The sequence below is a fragment of the Daphnia magna genome, linkage group LG6, assembly GCF_020631705.1.
Source record: "Daphnia magna isolate NIES linkage group LG6, ASM2063170v1.1, whole genome shotgun sequence".
NCBI lineage: Eukaryota > Metazoa > Arthropoda > Branchiopoda > Diplostraca > Daphniidae > Daphnia > Daphnia magna.
This window is the reverse complement of record NC_059187.1, coordinates 7170235-7193599: the sequence shown is the minus strand read 5'-3', so window position 1 is coordinate 7193599 and position 23365 is coordinate 7170235. Positions and strand designations below refer to the sequence as shown.

At 37.7% G+C, this 23365-nt stretch overlaps 1 protein-coding gene across 1 annotated transcript; it reads left to right on the top strand.

Moving 5' to 3' along the window:
* The first annotated feature begins 7820 nt into the window (after nucleotides 1–7820).
* LOC116935548 lies at nucleotides 7821–14243 on the top strand. Its single transcript, XM_045175581.1, has 17 exons — nucleotides 7821–7863; nucleotides 7915–8112; nucleotides 8258–8359; nucleotides 8424–8509; nucleotides 8570–8662; nucleotides 8764–8974; nucleotides 9134–9227; nucleotides 9291–9519; nucleotides 9582–9683; nucleotides 10158–10246; nucleotides 10607–10937; nucleotides 10998–11150; nucleotides 11216–11410; nucleotides 11470–11691; nucleotides 11760–11937; nucleotides 13986–14060; nucleotides 14119–14243. The coding sequence occupies exons 1-17, from the start codon at nucleotides 7821–7823 to the stop codon at nucleotides 14241–14243; spliced, it is 2526 nt and encodes an 841-aa protein (XP_045031516.1).
* The last annotated feature ends 9122 nt before the right edge of the window (nucleotides 14244–23365 follow it).

The following is a 23365-nucleotide window of genomic DNA, read 5'->3' as shown; positions in this document are numbered from 1 at the left end:
TTCTTGGCATGGGAAAAGAATCTTTCTTTGTAATACCGTTTAATTTCCTATAATCGACGAAAAATCTTATTTCTCCATTCTTTTTCTTTACTAATACCACGGGTGAAGCCCATGGGGACTGCGTATATCGAATTACATTTGCTTGAAGCATTTCTTGTACTTTGTCTTCATACGTACTTGTCTCTATATGGGGGAATAGGGCCTCGTCCTTGGGTATCAATTGTGTGTTTAATAAGGTTAGTATTCCCTAGTTTGGAATCTTTTGAAGCAAACAAGTCGTGAAAGTCATTTAATAATTTAGAGAGCGGTGCTTGAAATTCAGTGTCGACTTCTGAAACTACAATAGGCACAGTTATTACGTTAGGCTTAGCTTCACGTTCGTCTAAAGCTATTTTTCCGATGACATGATGAATAATTTCAATTACGCCTAATTTGGTGTTTCTTGGGATTTTGACTTGATTTAACGAATGGTTTTCAACTGCAATATTATACGTTCCATCTCCAGATACTTTTCCGATAAATTCTTCAATATAAACTCCTGCCGGAAAATTTTCTACTGGTGTAAATATAAATGCTGTGTTAGGGGAAACATACGGAAATGAACCCTTTAATTGGCCTACAATTACGAGTAACGTCTGATGAGATAGCGTCGTCTTTTTGACCGTCGTAACTGCCATTTCCGGTACCCTAAAAACAGAAGATGAGCCTTGCCCATCTTTAGCTAGATAAATGCTTTTAGTTTCTCCATCAAGCTTGAAAGCGTGTTTCTGAATTGCGTCCCATCCAAGGATACAATCTTCAGAAATACCATTTGTAATAATAAATTCTTGTTATAAAATTGACTCTCCGTATCCAAAGGGCAAAGTCACTTTTCCCAACGTATGTAATTTTTTCTCCCCCACATCATATAAATCGAAATCAAGCGGACTGCAGATCACCTGACCTCTAGGGGGCAACTTATTAAATAATCTCTCTTGAATAATACTTTTAGACGCGCCTGTATCAAATAATGCTTGTAACGGGACCTGGAAAATTTTAAATTTAATTCTTGGAGTTGATTCATTCGTAATGGTTGTTAATTTTGTGACTTGTCGGGATTTCAAATGATGCTCTTCATCAACTGACCCGAAGCTACAGTTGATCCCTACTGGTTTCCCTTTTTTTTTAGGGGTGCCTGGTATGTTAGGCCTATTGGTGCTTCGGAACTTAGGGCAATTATTAGATTTACGGCCGATGTCTAGGCAAGAATAACATATAGGAGACTGAGCTTGCTCGAGTTGTTGACGTTGATAACTACGACAATTAGATTGAATGTAACCGCGATAGCCAAAAAAATTGCAAATTATCGGCGGCTGTGTAGGCTGTTGTTGGTATCGTTAGTTGATCTCGGAAATGATGGTGTAGTGTTTGTAGCCTATTCTGTGCGTTTGAGAATTTTCTATTATCCCTAATGTTAGGGAAGCGCGGTGGAGGTGGTCTACCATCATTATACTGGTTAACAGTAGGAGTTTGAAAAGAAACTTGCTTCCTGTATGATGCGTTCGCCGGATAAGAACGCGCTTCTAGCCTGAGGGCAAACACGCGCGTTGCTGCAACCAGTTCGTTAAAATCTTTAAATTCCATATTTGACTTTTCCCCGCAATTTGGAATCTAATCCCCCAACAAATTTTTGCATGAGAATAACTGTAAACGATTTTTCAGAATGACCTACAGGATACGCGCGTTTAAAAATTTCCTTTAGACGTGGCGCATAATCAACAACTTTTTCACCTGGCTTACGTTTGGCTTTGTTAAACTTTTGAAGATATAAATCAACATTTTCATCGCCATGAAAGTGGTCGAGCAATGCTTCTTTAATTGACTCATAATCATGCGGATGTTCCTTTAAAATTGCCTGAGGGACGGAAAAAGCTCTGTCTGTTAATTTAGCACGTAACATTTGAATAGTTTTTCTCCTGACCATCCCTACCCATCTACTATACTTTCAAATGATTCTAACCAAGAATCAAAACGAGTATTAGGGCTTCCGGTGAAAGAAGGAAGTAATTGTAACCGGGAGAAAGTATGCTGGTTATTTTGAAAATCATCCAAATCTCTGACTGTTGCTGCTCTGGTGGGGGAAGTACAGTAGGCCAGGTTGTTGTTTGGAACTGGCAATCGAAATCTTAAATTTCCCTGTTGCGAAGTCTGAGACTGTGTTGAAACACTGCTCGTAGGCGATCGAGGTTCGCAACAACGTCTGCTGTCCACCTGGACCGTTGTTCCGGGGAAAGGCTGTGTCGATTTGTAGGCTGATTGTGGGGTTGCCGAATAGGGCGGTGGACGGTGTATCGTACTGGTATCGGTGGTTGAGTTGTTCTCGACAGCGGCGGTACTTGCTATGGTGACGCGGATTGCTGCGATATCTGTCCTTTGATATCCGGTGATTGCAGTTGCTTCAATTGGGTTCTGATTTGGGAGAGCGTTTGTTTGATCTCCTCTGTGAGCTGTACGTTGTTCGGTCTGCTGGCTCCTGGGAAATTGTCCAACTTCCTCAGCAGTAAGTTGATCTCGGGCGTCAGTGGTTCCAGTGGAGTCAGTAGTCGCAGCTCGCGTAGGTATAGGGTAAGGTTGCGAATGTTCACCAAAAATATTTCTTGATAGGCCAGCGATACCGTCTTCAAGTGAATGGATAGGTCTTCCACTTCTTGCGAAAGATGGCAATATCGACCCTCTCTGTGTCTGTATGTAGTCCCACAATTCAGGGTTGATTCCAAGATAGACTTGTCTTTCTGCAAGTCGGTTATGCTGTGAAACTGTCCCAGCAGAAAGGTCAAGAACTGTCTCGCATACGACGTGAAAATCGCTCTCAGCTCGGACGTCTGTTGTTCCGTTGCTGTCGTCTTCTTCGACTGTGCACTGAGTCTCACCTCTAGGATCGACGTCAAGTACTTAAGAAGGGTCGTTGGTTCCTTCCACACCGTCGATGGGTTCTGGTCGTCTTGATATAGATTTGTCAGTCGGATGTCCTGTATCAGCCGAATTATCTGGGTCTGAACCTTCGGGTCGTTCGACTGGAAATCCACTTCACTCTCTTTCAGGCTCTTGATCGCAAGTATTAGGGACGGAAGCTTGCTCGCCCAGGTCTGGAATATCTGGTCGTGATTGTTCCTGACTTTGTTGAATAGGTGGCTCAGGTTGAGGTTCAAGTGATTTTCCATTTGGTGTGTTCTTTGTATGAAAGAAACCGAGAACTGTGCTTGCTAATGAACTAGTTTTGGTCGCTACTTTGGGAGGAGACTTAGCTGGTGAAATACGTTCAGCGAATCTAGCGAAAAAGGAGGGTTATCGTTTTCCTGACGCAACCTCAGACGTAGCGCTTGCTCGAGTTTTTCGGGAGTAAGTTGTATCCAGCCCCGCTACGGCCTTGAACGCAGCATTCGATCGTAGTTTTCGAAACTAAGAATTATTTGAGTGTACATTGGAATTCAAAACGGGGGAAAAAGATCTACTAATTGTTTCGGCAGTGGTCTCCAAAGTCCTACCACTCTGAAGTGTATCTTGTGCAAACTGAGTTTCAGTGACCAAGTTTCAAAATCAAGGGATCCAGCTACGGTTTCCTGATAGGGTAGGGTAACAGTTATTTCGGGCCGAGACTGCTTGTTTACAGGGGAATGTACAAGCTTATGCCCGCCAGTAACAACATCATCATTCATTGTGGTTGAGTTCCAAAAAAGCGCTGCCGCCATAATGTGAAGCATCCTCCCTCTCGAGTGAATGACTTTACGGATTAAGACAAATGTATATTAACACGGAACTCGGAGGCGTTTACCCACAATGACGACGGTGTATTACTAGACTAGGCCATAAAATATAAGGGAGACTACACGCATAAGAATACGAGAACCTAAGGGAAACAAAGTGTAAATGGAGACAACGTAAATTGATCTTACCGTAGTAGCGCGAGCGATACGGGCGAATTTAAAGACAAAAGGGAGACGATTGGAAATACACTCAGATAGACACTTACGGAAACAGGTAGGCGGAGAAACACTTGTAAGAGAAAACACTAAGGCAAGTTAGGTGTCGAACTAGTGTTATTGAAGGCAACTGAACGTTTAGCGAGCTGCTAGTTGTTTGATCTTTCTTAGATTTGTGGGTTCACCATGAAACCTCGTATCTCGTCAAAGTGGCGTGATGCCGTTGACGTGTCGCTATGTCGCGCGTATAGCCAATCAGAAGGTGTTTGTTTAATGGCTTGATTGGCATCACGCGTGCGACCAATCAAACGGCCGTTTATTTAATGGCGTGATATGCGTCGCACGTGTGACCAATCACGGATTTTTGTTTAGTGGCGTGATGTGCGTCGAACGTATGAGTCAGACAGCAGGTGTTCAATTGGGTCAACGCTAAGATGTCTATGACAAATGGTTACTATGCGGATTACAATATTCGAATAATATGCAAAAGAAGAGTAAATGCGAGAGAGTAAAATGTAGACATAATTATATGGCAAGGGAGAGTAAACATAATATAATAAGAATGTGGGTATCATAATTAAATGTATTTGTAGGCCTTCGTTACAGTAGTGAACCCATCGTTTTCATTAAGCAATGATGCATTTTTATAGAAAATATGTAAACTGTCACTACTATCGCGCCAATACCGCACCAAATAGATAGCATCCATCAACGGTTTCTGCAAAATTTGTAAAAGAATTTTCATAAACAAGAAAATTGAAACAAAAGTTTTTTTTTGGTTTTTGTGCTCTTTACAGTGCCCACGTTTGAAAAATCGCAGTCCAAAAGTCCAAATAATAAGCTTTTTTGAAACTTTGTACCTTTTTAGATTTCCATTTCTTCTACCCCTGGTGCAAGTTTCTAAGAAAAATAATGTTTCCTGAATATTGGGCGATTACTTAAAGGCGGCATACTTTTTGCCGTAGTCATACGGGGAAACTCCACCGTTCCCAAACTAATACCCTAGTGTTTCGGGGGATAACTACAATTAACCGTAAATTGAAAAAAAAAATCAGGGTAATAGGCTATTCCTTTGTCACAAAAATTGTACTTTCAATGTAAGATGTGATAACTAAAACCAAAGTTATAAAAAAAAAGTCGTTTACGTTTCCCGTTAGGAGCCATGTTAATAGCGTGCAAAAGAATCCCGTGTTTCCAAATTTAGCGTAAGCTTAGCTGTAAGAAGAAGATTTCTGTCTTCTTTTCTATACCTGCAATACAGGAGCTCATCCAAAGAAAAATTTACTGCAGTACTGCAATAAGTTGTGCACGAGCGAACCGCTTTGAAAAAAGTTTGCTGATTACCAATGAGCCAAGGCTTAACAAATCGGGTGTACCGTCATATCTGAGAGTAGTTTTCAACATAATAAATGCATGTTTATTGATTTCCGCGCGCAGATATGCATTCAATGTGCCAAAATGCTTCGCAAGAGCAAAGGGTTGAACACTCCTTGGTCAGGTGTACGGGATCACAAAAATCACAAGGAATTTCCAGTCAAAAAGTAATTTTTTGTGATTTCCTAATCAAAAAGTGACTTTTTGTGATTTCCCAATCAAAAGTTACTTCTTGTGATTTCCTGGTCAAAAAGTGACTTCTTGTGATTTCCCGGTAAAAAGTGACCTTTTGATCATTTTCCAATAAAAAAATGACTTCTCTTTGACTTTATCTGGACTTTATTAATCTACGCTGTTGAAACAAAGGGAGAGACATTTTACTGATTTTACATTAGGTACTCCTATAACGTTAGGATGAAGTAAGACGTGTTCGTTTTTATATTATGGTGAGGTTGGGATGCTAAAAATATATGTCATTACGGCAAGGATAAAAATGATGAGAAAAAACTATGTTAATGTAATCTACGTTTCCCGTTAATTCTTTCCCCTTTCATTCAAAAAGTTACCAATGACACAACACACCTACATCTTTAGTGCCATCTTTCCAGTCCCACAAAACTTTTCCCGTTTCTTTTAGAGACAACTCAACAAAAACTTCTTGACAATTTTTTTCCTTTTGATCGGTTTTGAACAATATCCGAACAGCGATTCAAAATTTTCTCCGCTCGACAATTTTTACCATTTATTTTGCACGCGCAACATATGGTGCACTGTGTCTATTCCACGGCATTCAAGTTCTTTTGACAATCCGAATGTTACATGAAGAATCAGGTATTTGTACAAAAGCAGTTGATTCAATGGCAGTATGAGATTCTTTGCATTTTTCCTTGCTTCTGATGATTTTAATAGCTACCTAGGAAATTCACAAAAGTCTCCATCGTGAGAGGTGAGCAGAACATCCATGTCATGTCATGTCGGTCAGTCTTATCGTCATCTTCATTATTACTGGGCAAAGGCTCAGTCGTTTACAATTTCTTCTTCGTTTCTATTTACAATTCTTCTCACTAGCTTGCTGTTGAAATCGAAACACTTTTCATCGTCTACAGCTACTCCGAGTCGGTTCAAGTCCATTTCTGCGTCACCTTGGGCCTTCATTACCACCTCTTCAATTTCTTCACTGTATGAAGAGTAATGTTATCGACCGCTTCTTTGGTACCATTACAACACTTCAAGTGGACTTCGTTTCGCAGGTGTTTAATGTTGTTTCGTATAATTGAACCGTTGTGCGCATATAGACGTCTATATACTCACTGAAAAGTGTTAATTGAGGAACAATATAGACTAATATAATGAATAGTATTACGTTTTCAGCTCGATCCATACACTCTGAAAAAGTGCAATGTATTTGTGTACTCGCAACATGTAACATTGATCTTATGCACTAGATTCACGAAAAAACTATTTACCAATGGTTTGTCGCCAAAAACATCAACCACGAGGGATTCGGGTAGAATGGGCTGGTGTTGGGGGACTGGACTCCACGATGGATAGGATGGGGCAGTTTTCTAGGCCAAGTTAAAATAACGGCCTTTAGTTCGTCTTTTTTATAGCATCTTTTTAACGCCAATAGGCTTGCCGTGATTGCATCTTACTTTATTACAATCCCAATAAACAATCGCAGTCATGATCAATGCATCATCATTTGCAATGATTTGGTTACCGATCACATTTTTTAAAATGATTGCACGGTAAGTTTGGAATAAAATGTTTAAAATATTGTGGCTGGGACAAAGGTTTTAATCCTCTGACTCCCCATCCCCCAAACAGTTAGGGGAGTGGAAATAAAAAAAAATTTATTTTTTTGCATTCTCTTTCCCTCCTTCACCTCCTACTTACCACCCACCATTTTACAACTCTACTTCCGCAGTGCTTGCCTTTCTTGCAAAATTTGGCGCGCAAATAATCTGTTACCTTTATATACTAACAATTATCAAAGTTAAAAAATGTATGGTAGCTTTACGGTAAAGCATGCGGTGTGCGACCCGGATGATCCGTGTTTAAATCCAGGTAGATGCACGTCCAGAGTCCGGAAAATGTTAATATTTTTAGGGATTTTTCCCCTATGCCTCAGGGGGAGAAGGGGAAAATTTGCGTGGGATACGCGGGTATTACCCCGCCAAACGCGTGGAGAAGCTACGGTAAATGAATATTTTCAAAGTTGATTTACTACCCCAAGACACGGAGGATGAGAAGAAGGAGGAACATCGCTCCATAAGCCTCATCAGGGAAAAGTGACTACCCCAGTGTCCCTTTCTGAAAAGTTGCCAGATTTCGGGAACTGGACCTGAGACCCCACGTTGCCAGTTCTAAAAAACGACATTTTGGTGAAAGTCCCGTAAATTTAGGTTTCCATGACGACAGTCGTCTGCTTTGTGATGTTCAAAGCATGGTTTGAATGTTATTGTCACGCTGTTAAAAGATTTCGAAATGCCCTTTAAGTGTGCCATTCCAACATGCTCGTCTTCTAAAGGTAGTAGAAGTTTATTTAAGAATCGTGTTTCATATTTCTCAACCCCAAAAGATCCAATGCTGCTTGCTGAATGGGAAAGCAACCTTCACCTGTTGGATGGTCAACATCTTTCATCAAAGTCGAAAATTTGCCAATTACATTTCTCAGAAAGTGATATTATTAAAGGGAAAACAGTGAAGGAAAATGGCAAAGATTGCTTTATTTCCCACAGAAATTGGATACTTAAGCCAAATGCTCTACCCTCAAGTGGTAAGTTGTAAACGATTGTGTAGTTGTTACCACCATTGTCTATGTACACCACGAGTTTCTTTTAGAATGTTGTAACATTTTTTCTTATCTCTAGAGAACGACTTAAATTGTGATGCTCAGACACCTTTCATTGGAGTTCGAATAGTTCAGCCATTGCCACTTGCACTGGATTTACCAGCATTTATCGAGGAGGAAGCTGATATGCAGCACTCATTAGCAGTGCAGTCCCTTCCATCGTCTTTAAATGGTAAAATGTATGTAATTCATTGCATGGATGACGATAACTGATTCAGGTTTTACAATTTTTATAGGAATGAATAACACCAATTGTGAAGCTGAGATCCCTTTAAGTGTAGTTGAAGAACTAGGCACTGACAGATCTACCTCAAAAGGATGTGCATGTACCTGTACATGTGGAAAATTAGGTCTTACAAACACTGGGGTTTGTACTATTCAGGAACAACATGGAGAGAAACGATCATTGGTTATTGATAATTTATCATCTGAGACTAACAATGCGGGGAAGCGCATCTGTTTAGACGATGCCACGGTAAATTTTTCTTCTTCAGTCTCACCATTTCAAACAGATATAAGTTTTAGAACCCTATTCATTTCTGATTATAACTTTTATATTGTATTCCTACTATTAAGGTTTTTACGGCAATTGAACAACAAACCCAACTGCAAGTGATGGCTACTGCTGAACAGATATTGAGCACAATAGTGCCATCTTCTTATTTTAGAGCAAATGAAGCAGTTTTAAAAATACCGCCACCCCCTGCTTGGGTTTGGGTCAAAGCTGCTATTGCCAAAGGATGGACGTGTAATGAATTCGTTAGTGATGACATTTTTACAGCTACGTGTACGTTTAGAAAACGGATGACAGTTAACTTTGAAAAGTTACAAGTGGACTACTCAGTTTATGGGATGGAGTGTCAAAACCAGGATCTTATTATTACTAAATCGTTTACGAACATCTCCGAACTGTGTAACGCAATAATTCGTTTTCATAATACGAAAGTTTGCTTGGGTTTAAAAATGGACAACCTTGACATCTCCAGTTTGGCGGAAATAAAAGGCAGAATTCTGAAACACGGAACTTGGAGAGCAACCAGGTGATTAATTACTACATTTTACCATATCTTACAACGTTCTACATATTTTTTTTTATTTTGAAGTTGCCAATTGCTGTTGGCCAATGGGCGGCGAAACACATGCACATCATGTTTGTCTTTACTCAACGGTACCCGCAAAAGATTAAAACGCTTGGCGTTCAGGAATCGCCAACTGCAGAACACACATTACCGTTTTCAAACGAAACAACACTTGATTCAACGGCTGCGTTTGGAATCGTTGAAATTGGATGTAGCCAGGCGAAAAGTGAAAAGGGCAAAACTAAGTAACAAGGTAAAATCAATAAAGACCTCTGCGTGACCTTGTATGATCCTAATTACCTCTTTGTTACACAGTCCTTGAAAAAGAAGATAAAGCAGCTTGAGGAGAAGTTTGATGCACTGGATCACTCGAAGGTTGAGATGTTAATAAAAGATGATGTTCAGCTAACTGATTCGGTAAATTGAAATCCCCTACCCCGAATATGCACAACACCAGCTCTACCTCGCACGCAGTCTACTACACCCAGTATAATCCACCCAGTGTTCTCAAGCCATTCTACTACACCCAATGTTCTCCAGTCATTCTACTACACCCAGTGTTCTCCAGCCATTCTACTACACCCAGTGTTCTCCAGCCATTCTACTACACCCAGTGTTCTCAAGCCATTCTACTACACCCAATGTTCTCCAGTCATTCTACTACACCCAGTGTTTTCTAGCCAGTCTACTACACCCAGTGTTCTCCAGCCAGTCTACTACACCCAGTCTTCTACACCCAGTCTACTACACCCAGTCACTACACCCAGTCTACTGTAGTACTACTGTAGACACTGTATATTACTGTAGTACTGCAATAAAATATTTAATATTTCCTTGTTATTATGATTTCGAATATTATAGGATAAGCGAACAATTCTTATGGTTTTGAAGAAGGCTAAATGCCTGAATAAGAAAAGTATGAGATACGATGCCGATTGGCTCTTAGATTGCCTTATCCTTCACTTGAAGAGCAAGGCAGCGTATGATCAATTGGCGACGTCGAAAATGATTCCAGTCCCTCATGTCAATACTTTGAAAAGGCTGCTGAGTGGGATGTCCACTCATTTTGGTTTCAACACATTTGCCCTTCAGGCAATGAAGCGGGCTCTATCAGGGCTCCCGGACATACAAAGAATGGGATCGGTCGTGTTTGATGAAATGTCTATTAAAGAGGCATTAAACTTTAATGCCCAGACGTTTAACTTTGATGGCTTTATAGACACAAACAGTGAAACGAGTTCTACGATATTACCAGCAATTCACATACGCCTGGAAGAAGACGAAGTTTTGGACACGGAAGAATCGAAACTGGCTGACCATGCCTTGGTATTCGTTTTTAGGCCCTACATGGCTTCCTGGATACAGCCTTTTGCCGTATTTGCCTCCAAAAACTCAACTTCCGGTGAAGACCTTTACCGCTTGGTTCTGAAGGCTCTTGTATTGTTGGAAGAACACGGTGCCATCGTTAAATCAATTGTGTGCGACGGAGCGGCAACGAACAAAAAGATGTGGAGCTTGGCTGGCGTTTACGGTCACACGGACGACCATAAAGCCATTCTGAACAACGTAATGTTGCATCGAACAAATCAAGAAAAGATATATGTTATGGGCGACGCCCCACATCTGATCAAATGCATCCGCAACCATATATTGAACACGACTAACGTTCAAGTATTTATAATTCGATTAAAAATGTAGCGCAATCGATTTTTATTGTTTTTTTTTTTACAGATGTCTGGGAAACTTGTTAGCTGGACCCATGTCGAAGAGCTTTTCGCGACTGATAGCTCAACTGTTGGGGGTTTGCAGGCTTGTTCTCGCCTAACCCCAGTCCATATTCATCCAACAAACATGCAAAAAATGAATGTTTCTCTGGCAGCACAAGTAAATATTACAATTCCACGCCCTTCTATTTTATAAATATGTTAATATACCACGAATTATATTAGGTATTATCAAAATCTGTCGCGGATTTGTTCCGGTATTACAGAACGCAAACAGAAGACCCTGAGCTTGCGCTACGTTTCAAAGACACTGAAGGAACTGAAGAGCTGTTTCGTTTAATTAACGATGTATTCGACATCATGAACGGACGATGTAGAAAGAATGCTATCTCAAGAGACGACTGGGAACGAAAAAAAGACGTACTGTACAGAATTTTATAGCAATCATGAGTAAATAAAATAACGAAATAATATTACAGCGACTCAGAGAGCTGCTTACGCACATAGACGAATCTGAGTGCTACGGATGGGATTTTGAGGATGGATTTGACTGCCCACCTTTATATCCCGCGTTTGCCTCGACGTTGACTCTCTCAACATTGAGAGTCACCATACTCAGCACTATAGATTTGGTGGACGAGCTGTTGGACTTGGGTTTTACCTACGTTCTGACGGGGAAATTTAATCAAGATTGCATAGAAGTAGAATATATACATCATTTCTTTGGTGTGCAAGCTTATAATAATTCTTTTAAAATTTAAATTTCTAGAGATTTTTCGGGATTATTCGCTCTTGCGGAGGCTCATGCAATAAACCAGCTGTTTCATCATTTCTTCAGCTCTTTCGCATGCTGACACTGTACTACCCCACCAAAACTATTATTGGATCAAATGTGGATGGAGTGGAGCGCATGGTTCTGCTTTCATCTTACAAGGACTGGCTCAAAAGTTTGTATATAAATAATCAGAAAGCTTTCGCCGCCAAAAGAGCCCAAATGAAGGACATTTTGTTAAAGGGGATTGTAATAGAGCTAGGACCCTGGGTAAAAGAAAAAGATAACTCCACGGAAGTCAGCGACAACATCGTCTATTATATCGGGGGCTATCTGGTCTATTCTTTTGGGAAAAAAAAACATTGCGCTTGTTGTGTGAAGACCATGGCGGCAGAAAACGGTAGTATTTTGCCGGATAATATGACCGCACAAACTCTGACGAAACTGAAATCAAAGGGTTGGTTAAAATGGGCGTCATTAGATTTGTTCAACCTGTTGACGATTGTTGAAAAAACAATTATAAAGTTTGTAAACGAGGGAATTATTTTTTTGCGTGATGCTTTCGAAGCAATTTTAAGGGAACTCGTTTTCGATAATCTTCCTCAGGTGGGCTGCCATAAACATGGCAATGAGTTCATGACAGAAATTATTTTCAAATTTATGATATTGCGTTTCAAATGTATCGCAAAAAGAAAAAGCATGGAGAAAACGGAAAAGAAAAATAGCAATGCACACACACACGCAAAATTGTCAAAAAATAATGTTTCCTATTTGTCGTTCAATGATTTCAATAAAATGACAAAACCTGTATCATAATTTTTCTTCCAATCCCGGTTTCGAAATCGAAATTCAGACAATTAAAAGTTAAGTTAACGTCGTCAAAACGTCAACGACAACTTTTAAGTTTTTATGAAGCCGAAAATGTAAGCTAAAACAATACAATGAAAACAAAAATAACTCAAACAAATTACCAGGAGTTGCCAGTGACAGCGAAATAATCCAGCAGGTGCAAATAGTGTAATCCATCAGCGAAAACTTTGAGTAGAACTAAACTAACTACGCCACTACACTCACCCACTACACTATAGGAGCTGCTCGCCGGGAGAAACCACGCGACTAAAAAAATGACGATCGAAAGCGAGCTAAGCCCTTGATTCCAACTTTGACCACCAGGGACCCAAATCAAAACACAACAACTTTCTGCTGTTTTTTCTTAGAACTGGCAACGTGGGGTCTCAGGTCCAGTTCCCGAAATCTGGCAACTTTTCAGAAAGGGACACTTGGGTAGTCACTTTTGTAACTAGTCGATGTTCCTCCTTCATCTCTTCCTCCGTGCCCAAGACATCATTTGCACCTCCATAAACGGCATGGTTAAATTCGTCTAATTAAGACGAATCTTTCTATGCTAATGTGATAATGCTAAAGTTTCTAACTAAAAGTTAGGGATATTAGGATACTGCCCGTCTACTCGATAGGGACATGAAAGCACTAGAAAGTAAAATTAGGTTTCCTACTATATCTTTTTCACAGTTGCTGTAAAATCTGCGTGGGGAGATAATACCCTACGCCTTAAACCTTGTCCTAAACCAATTTGACAAACCTATTACATCATATCAGATTGTAAAACACGAATAAAAACTAATTGTAAAAAAAGGCTTTCGACGCCTTTTTTAGATCACAGATGAAACCCACCATGTAGTATCCAGTAAATCTGGTATATTTAGGATTTCTATAAACCTTAGAAGTTGCTCTTGCTATTTTCATAGCAACTAACATCTTCCCTGCTCACATCTGTTGTACGCGGCGAGTAAAGTCTATGGTGAGTTGCCAAACTATGAGCGATGGAAGGAAACGGTAATTCAAAGTATTAAAATTAATCACACAAAATTTAATATTTCTTTTTCATTTTCTATAGTCTTACTGCAACTATCGAGCTACCACCAAATACTGTTTCTGCGGTAACAGTGCTGGCTGGGCAGAACCTAGAGCCGTGGCAAATGTGAAGACGATAATAGGCATCTAAATATAGTTCTGGCGTCCATTTCCACAACAATTCAAAACTTTCCTCTTCCTGTTTTTCAGGTATGTCTAAACACGTTACGCTCTCTAATAGTGTTAAAAGTAAATGCGCCAATGGACCTCCTCTATGTTGTATTATGCAGTATATAGTATTAGTATATCATATTAATAATAAAACAATTTTAATGATAAAATTCTTTACAGATAGTAACATTCCAGCATTCACCAACCTGTTCGACAGTGTTCCAACTACAACTTCTTCTTCGACAGCCAGCCACGGTATATTTTGTGTATGTATTTAAGGTATATGAAACAATCGTATTGTAATTATAACTAGACTCTATACTCACTGCACCACAGTCAGCTAGTAGCAGTCATAACCTGGTGTCTGAGACGGTTAGTAGAACACCGACCAACATCCAAAATACAACGGAAAACATCTTTACTGAGACTGTCCAGTAGTCCCATAGTAGCAGCATACTCCCGGCTACCGTGATTGATGAGTCACCTAAAACTGGTATAAAAAGAAAACTGGCTACCTGTGCTCTGACACAAAATAAAAAATGTGCAGGAAGGCCATGGATGGTCAAAGTGCTCGACCATTATAAGCTATGACCAAAAACTTTCGCAGAGAAAAATAGGGGAGACCGTTCCCATATTGGACACTGTCCCATGTTAGACAGTGTCCTAAAAAATAGATGAAATCGTGATAAAAATTTTTTTTATTAAATTGTGATTCTATTCACTTTCCGCACATGGTGTAGAAATTTGAAACACCTGTTTCAATTACATTTCTGGTAGTGAATGAAATAAGAATCTGTACGAAAAATTCGCATTTTTTTTCTGTTATTGCCACATTTATTCATATTTTTTCCTATACTATTTACGTTTAGTTATTTTTAGTAACTAGCTGACTTATTCAAGGATGTAGTCTGAAAAGAAAAAAAATTTATTCCTTCTAGTTTATTAGATATGAAATTTTTCCCAAATCTTTTTTTTGGGGGGTCATATTGTACAAAAACCAGGGTTAAGATTAGACAATTAGTGGGAGTGTTTTGGGAGGGGCCAAATCAACGCCCTGAAAGACTAACACGTAGCTTTGCTATAAATTGTTGAATTTTTTTTCAATTAAATTTAGTAGGCGTATTTTAAAAAAAGATTTTTACTTTCTGGGCTATTCATTTGAGCATCACAACATTCAAAACCTATATAAGTTAATTAAATTAAATTGACTTACACAAATTCTGGTTAACCAGTTATCGATATTACTTAGCTCCACCTCCCCCTATACTTCATTTATCAAAATCTTCTATCATAAGAAAACTTTTTTCCTTACAATTTTTTCTTAAATCAATCTTACCTAAATTGTTTATTACATTAAGAGCTATGATTGACATTTTTCTGAAATTTAAGAACCAACCCTTTACCATTTTAGAACCACGTCTAAAGTGGGACAGGTGACCGTCCAATCCAACCCCGGTACAGGCAAAAAACACAAAAATTTTGAATCCCAATATCTTCTACAATTACAATTGTACAGTTTTTTAAAAAATCAGTGGTTGGGAGAAAGGAAAAAACTTAATTTGCAAAAAAAAAAAATCGCGTTAGAGGAAATAGGAAATAATAGGGATAACCCGGACCTGTCCAAGGTGGGAACGGTCTCCCCTACAGAGGAAAAAGCAATATTATACGACATTTTTTTTTACATTTACGTTTACATCTAAGTGATCCTTACCTGGGTTGCTGGAGCTAGCAATGCAGCACGCAATTAATAACAACAAGAAGTTAAAAGAAGACCATATACCTGCTCAAGTAATTACGGCCGTTCTTGAGGAACATGCAGATAAAGAAATGTGAGCAATGAAGTACTATTTCGGTTATGACGCATGGGTTTTTAACAGTTTATGTAAGGTAGCAAGTTATCCTTTTGACTTGATCATCAACTAAAATTAATTCAAATTTAGTTAAAAAGGATGAAAACATTACGAGAAAAGAAGAACTTAGGGTATTCCTGTCCTAAATGTAATGGTGTTATAGATGACCTGTCGACGGATCCAAAGATAGCAAACTCCCTTCTTTGTAATGAATGTAGCCAGTACTTGCACTGGCATTGCGAGGGAATCAAAGAAAACCTCAAACAACAAAGATTTTTATTTGTACTTCGGGCCAAAAAGGATTTTGTTGTTACAATTTAGTACTAATTCATTTTTATTTTACGTTACTTTACATTCTTATTAGTATTGCTGTATTTTTACTATTATTTTTTATATTTCACATGTTTGTGAAACTTTGCAGTAGTTTTCCTAACTTTAATTCGGTTTATTGACAACAGATATTACAAATAGTATGCATACGTATAACACGGACCTATAGACACAGACTGTAATAATAAAAATAACAGAAAATTAGTTTTATATAAATTCGGCTGAAACCAATAACACGACAGGTTACTTATCAGATAAAAATTTTAACTTAAACTGGGCAAAAGGAAAAAAAACAAATAAAAAGGCTTGAAACAGCAACGCCAGGCAAATATTTGACAAAAAATAACCTAAGGCTGCACCTGAAAAAAAGGGAGGGGGAGGGGAGGTTCAGCGTGGTAGTGCAGAAAAATTCTCAACTCCTTGTGAAAAAAAAAAATTATTACCCGTGCTGGAAAAGAGTGGGCGATTGCTTGAACAGCTGTTGAAGCCACGAAAAAAAATTACGGGCAACAATGTCCCAAAAGAGATGTAAATTAATTAATTAAAAAAAAAAACGATTGTCGGCGGTTAACAGTGGGCAAGCAAAGAAACATAAATGCAAAAAAAAAAAAAGATAATTATTCAATGTTGTTTAGCAGGTAGACGGGTAATACCAGCCGGAAAATGAAACACTGACGGCGGGCCACGATAGGCAAGAAAAGAAAATATAAGTTTTCGGACGAGTGACAAAATAACATAAAAGGTCAGCGGGCGAACATGGCAGGTGAAACACGGCAAATTACCCTAACTCTAACCATGATATATAAACAGGAGGTCTAAGAACTGTCTTTTGTTAGTAGTTTCGTCTTCTAATATCTAAAAGAAACCCCTAGATATTGATCATCACGACGGCTCTCAGATACGCTTTGTGGTGATTCTGAGGGATCTGATGGTATTTTTAAACTGACAAATTATAGAGTAAAATAATTTTGGCTTCCATAATTAAGAAATGAATTTTTGAATAAAATTTGGCATTTAATAAATCGACACTTTGCGCTCTTTGACCAAAATACCAGAAGAGAAACATAATTGTTATGAGTTTCGATCATTGGACTCCCGCATCATAGACTGAGCTTCTTCTTCTTAACCAATCACTACGTAAAGTAATTCCAGATTATTATTTTTATGTGGTGTACGTAATTCTTACAAAGTTGAATCCCAACGCTACACTTCTAATTGTGGCAACGTGGCTTTTAAAGAAAAATGGATCGTAATAAGACGTCTTCTGAGGGACATGATTTATTTTTAAAAAGGACCGTGGCTTAAGCACGTCCTTATAACGTCCTTTGGCGGTCCAGTACTGCACGTCCTAGTAAGACAGATTTAAGATGAGTTACTGCATTGAATTGTTATGTGGGTGGTTTTTATCTTGAATGACCAAGTATTGACCAAAAGCTAATGAAGGAGGCGTAGGATATACACCGAGTAACCCTAGCATGTTGTCTTCGTGTATTTTCAATTTCCATGACATTCTCAGTTTGCGTATGGCTTTCTTGGACTGTGTGAGGCTTGGCTAAACCTGCCAGTCATTTTTGCTCTCTGATTGCTCTTGCTGGTTTTTTTCCCTTGACCACAGCTATCCATTCGGGTCCTAATTGCCATTCTGTTGTAAATGGAAATTCTATTAAATAAACATAATTATCATTAAACTAAACACCAAATGTTATATACTTTGTTCTTCCTTGCCCATTTTAACCTATGTGGTAACAGCAGCACACGAAACTCCGGGATTTTCATGAATTTTTCAGCCAGTGTGCCGCAACCAAAACCATCTATATTTCACTTCACTTGGTTTTTTCGCGGCACACATATAGCAATCCACTGGTAGCCATGGTTATGGCACATCTTACTCATCTATAATAATTACAATGTTTAAAAACAAATGAAACCTTGGTATAGAATCTATTGCATTTACAACTGCTTTTACACGGGTTTTCGCAGAACGCTTAGTTGTTGAACCCAATTGAGGACAAACAGCAGGTATATCGGGGTATTTTACCTGAGATAATTTTTCCAATGATGTCCTATATTTCACGGGTTTTACACCATGTTAAATCTAACGGACAAACCTAAAATTTACAAATTATCTATTATAGAAATTATAAAAAGAAAATTTTACTTACTCTCACATACAGCATCCTCTGACGTTCATCCGATACATCAATTGCAGCTGTATTAGTCTGCGATTCACTGTAATCCAAATTTAGATCCTCATCACTCGCTTCGCAACTCATTTTTCTCGATTAAAAAACACGACAGTCGAGATAAACAAATTAAACTAAAAGTCTATTTTACCGGACCAAATTCACTTAAATCAACTTAATTAACTTAACTCTAGTTAAGTAACTAAGCCGGACCAGGCCCGAGTGCAACGATGCAATACAGAGGTTTTATGTGGGTAAAGTAAAGTAAAGAAAAGCAAAGATACATTATAGGGATGAAACAAGTTTGACTGAACTGAACAGTGAAGTGCATTACAGTATAACGATTAAACATAATGTCCTAAAAAAGTACAGTTAAGTAAAGTTAGGACAGTAAAATATAGTGCTACGGTAAAATAAAGTTTATCTTTAATTCTACGGGATAATGATTAAATTATTAGATTAGATTACTATAAAATAAAACAATAAAAGACACAAATAATCATTACCTACACAAGTTTTTGTTATCCAAATTATAAATTAAACATTAAACACTTTAACTTGTCAAAAACGATCGTACTAAAACAACGTAAACAACATCAAGAGTTATCATCTGCAACACGAAATTATTTATAATTTGAATAAAATTGAAATTTATTTTTATTATATTTATTCACATCAATAACTAATGGTGTCCTTTTTCTGCATAATTTTTTAAAATGTTAATCCAATCAACTCGTATTTTGTTTTTACACTTATACTGACAACTGTCAATAGCGGTTGTATATAGAATTTATTTATTTAGATTACATGTCAATTACATTCATTAAATAACTACTTAGACCAGAGCAATGTAGACAATAAGAAGACACACTATTGACAAAAAGCTAATTTCAACAAAAGTTTTCAAGGGGAACACTACTTCTTTGATTATTTCACTGGGCGAGCTAAGAAACATAGATCTGTTTTTAGACATGGTTGAATCACTACTGCTATTACGAAGCATGATACGCCCCAAATTAAACGTAATTTAATATATTTAGTAAAGCATTACTTAACAACATGTTGGTCAGACTGTAAGTATAATTACTATTCTTTACTAAACTTAATAACCCTGTCATGTAACGTTTAGTTAAAATCAAATAGGGTAAAGGGAGCTGGGTCAATCCGCGCCAACTCCACAAATCGGTGGCGCGATGAAACCTCCGATTTTATTCAAATTTGCACAGTATGTCAAGAACTACTATGCAATCACAACCCCCAAAGGATTTTAAAAAATATGTAGCCGTTAAAAAGTTACGGTGTTTTTAGTTTTGATTTTTGACACTTTCCCGTGGGCCTCTTTTGAATACAGTTTTTTTTTAATGTTGCCGAAAATCTGTTGTAACAGAATTATAACTATTTTCCTTAATAGAATATTTTCGAAGAATATAAATAAAGCTCGTATATTAGATTTATCTTTTTTGTGTTAGTACACCGAGGACAATAGTTATATTTCTGTTACAACAGATTTTCGGCGGTGGTGTCAAAAACTTGGCCACCAAGTCGTCCAAGAACGTCCCAATCAGACAAAAGCTTAATCTAAAAAATAAGAATAAAAATTTAAAGATAGACAAATGACTTGCAATTACCGCACATACCTCTTTCATGTTAATACTAACCACTGCGTTTTTTTGAGTTACACCTGTCGATGAAGTAATAATAGGAATACCCAGAAGTTTTGGACGTTCTAAGGGAAATCCGCTCACCAAAATTGCAATGTGATCACAGTTTTTTCCACTTAAATAAGTGAGAACTTTTGAATCCCAGTGAGCAACAATGAATTCCGGTTTTTCAAAATCAGCTTTAAGTTTTTCAGCTAGATCACTTCTTGCTTTGCTGCGATGGCGCCATACTGTGGATGTTGAAATTGAAAATTGATTAACGCTTGCTCCACCAGTGGAAATAATTTTGCTTTGCAAAGCTAAAAGATCTCTTGTGCTCAGTTGGCATCTATCGGCAACTTGGGCTGTAGCTGCAGTAAGTTTACGAGAAGGAACTTTCAAAGTGACTGTTGTTGGCGTTATTGATCGATGAGATCGATTAAGTTCGAAGCCATCTTCATCCGTACTGGATTCACATTCACTTTCGATCGCCAGCAGTATTTTTATTTCTTCATCAGTTAACGACTTCTTATTTGACGGTGGACTTTCTTCTCTGGTTCGTTTTTTTGCTGCAGGTTTCATGGCTCGATAGTCTGGGGCACCAACGTAACTGATTTGTGGGTATTTGCGTTGATTTAGCAAAAATTCCCAATCCTCTTTCCAATAAGCAGTACGTGATGATCGCAGCTGTTCGTAACAGTCGTTAGCAGATAAATCGCACAATTGTTGGAGATGAGACAGAAATGCTTCATGACTTCGGGTACGAGAAGCAAAAGTAGCTTTCGTCTTTGTAGCAACAGAAGTTTTTTAACTGATACCCAATAGTCGTACAGTTTGACTAGATAATCAAGTTTTTTTTTGTCGTTTTTCAGTGGAAGTGCTGCTTTCTCCCATATTACTTTGAGTTCGACTAATATCACTTGAAATAGCTCCCGTACAGACTTGGAGACATTTTGCTGCCTGAAATAAACATATCTTTTCAAAACTGACAAGTTCAATGGTAACCGATTACCTAAACCTAAACTCACGTCTGAGCCGCATCCAACTAGGGAATCTTCTTTTACGGATGATCTTAGATTTGTCATTCTTGTAATTAGAGGGAAAACAGAGACACGAAAGTATGGTGCGTGGGAGGCAAAAAAGCACCAGCGACTAGCCCAAACTAATGACACATGCGTTTCCCTCCAAAATTTTCCCTCCAAAATTAACTAAGCCGCTGCCAAATTACATTATATGCCACTGCGCGACCCATTAAAATTGTCGCACCTGTCTCAAATTTTTACAGTATATGAACTTCAGTATTAACTCTAAGTTGGCCAAAGGCCGAAATGAAATATTAAAAATTGATGTAGAAAAACATTTAAATATAAAAAAAAGTCATTTTTCGCACTTTTTTCAGTTGCGTGACCCCTAGATTTTGAATTTAAAAAAAAAATATTTTTCTTGATTCTCATCTTATTTTACACCCCAAAACGTAAGGCCGACAACAAATTAAAAAAAAGGGGCAAATGAAACACCTTAGGGCTCCCTAACTAAAATGCACTCCGCAGGATATCCTTCCAAGGATGTTAAAGGGGTATCCATATGCGGAAACACATGGACATGTCTTAAACGTCCCTTTATCCGGAATTAGACGTCCTACGTCTGTTTATGTTTCAGTTTCTTCACAGCCTTTGGATGAAAAAAAAACTAAATTCAGTATGGCTCATAATAGGATACTCTAGCTATTCGACTATCCTACTATCCGATACTTAACATTTTAAAGAACGTATATATAAGAATATTTAGAAAACAAAAAAAAAATAATCAGTGAAAACTAATACGCAAGTACAAATAAGTACTAGTACTAATAAGTATTAATGCATATTTTAAGAGTGGTATTAGAGTTTTTACCTGTTCTTGTGTACTAGTTAGGAATCATAATTTTTATCTTATATTTTTTATCTTTAAAATAGTTGAATTTGTTTTATTTTGAATTTACTTAAATTTCAAAAATATCTAATCTGCTTTCTAACATATCACACTATAAATTAAATTCTTTATTTCTCAGACATCACAAAAGTTCCCTTGGACTTCCAGTAGCCGTCCCGTCGTACAAAAAAGTGAGAGATTGTTTTAGTACATCCATAGAAGGTTACACGGGAGCTTAAAAGGGAACCATTCTTCCCCATGCCCTACCGAAAACATTTAGCTTTAAATGAAGATTAAAGATGGTATTTGGAGCTCTTTAGAGCCTTGCAGGTAAGTAGTGATGTGACGTTAACTTTAACGATTAATGTGAACATCACGTTAACGGACGTTTTTGGGGTCCGTTAACTTAACGTAATAACTTAACGTTTTGAAATTTTCATGCGTTAATTTCAACGTTATTTCATTTATTTTTTAGCTTGAAAATGCAACGCTGTGTTAAGGTTTTTTGGTTTAGGTTTACTGTAAAAATTTAAATTTATACTTCTTACACGGCTCAGCGTACGTTCGTAGTCTGCTAGACATTAAGAAGTACACAATGTGTTTTTGAATGCTTTAATAAAGTTCATTTTTTAGTGATTGACTGATTGTACTGATTGAAATGAGTGAATCAGAGAATTCCTCAGAAGATGAAAGGCAATCTATTCAGTTTGTCCCTGCTAATCTACGTAAAAGAGGCCTCATTCACAATTATTTTGTATTCAACCAAAAGTTGAATACAAGTGTGTGAAAAACTTGTAAAGCTGAGCTTGTAGGAAAAAATACCTCAAATCTTTTAAACCACCTCAAAAAAGCAATTCATTTGAGAGATTTATATCCTAAATATCTTAAAGAGGTGTCTGATAATCAAGAAGCTACTGCAAGTAAGAAGACTAAGTTGTCGTAGGAAAAAAAGAAACCTGATTCAAAGCAACAGACTCTTCTTCAGGTATATACTATTTAGCACGATAAATTAATATTATGTTTTATATCAGTTCATAATGTGTTTGTTTTCTTTGCTTTATAGACCGTGACTTATATTCTAACTTGTATTTTTTTATAAAATAACGCTTAACATAACGTTTAACTTACGTTAACGGACGCTATAAATTAACGCATTAATTAACGCGTTAATTTAACGTCAAAAAGTAAAGCTCCGTTAACTTAACGGATAACTTTAACGTTTCAAAAAACCACTAACGTCACATCACTACAGGTAAGCCATATAATAATGCGTTGCCTGTTGTAGTAATGAGTCTGAATTTTTCCACCAAACCAAAATAAAATAAAGAAATGGCAACGACGTGTTTTTTTTAAACATGCAACGTCTAAGCCAAGCGTCCTTTTATTTCAAAAACGGAAGTCTTCTTTGTCTTTCTCTTTTTAAGTCGTCATTTCTGATTTAGTAAGATTATATTTTTTCAGGAAAATTGATTTGCTCTGCTAGGTTTACCAGGAGTTCTTCTTTGCAATTGGTAAACGGGAGTTACCAGCAGGTAAATTGATAATTAATAAGATTAAATAACATAACTTACAGTTTCAATTGTGGTGTAGGTATAGAATACAGCCACTGTGCTGCTTTGGACTTCGAACAACATTGTCCACTGCGC

Coding starts and splice junctions, on each gene's coding strand:
- LOC116935548 (XM_045175581.1), top strand. CDS start 7,821: ATGCCCTTTAAGTGTGCCATTCCAACATGCTCGTCTTCTAAAG. Junction 8,975..9,133: donor TGACATTTTTACAGCTACGT/GTACGTTTAGAA, acceptor ATAATACGAAAG/TTTGCTTGGGTTTAAAAATG. Junction 9,228..9,290: donor GGAACTTGGAGAGCAACCAG/GTGATTAATTAC, acceptor TTTATTTTGAAG/TTGCCAATTGCTGTTGGCCA.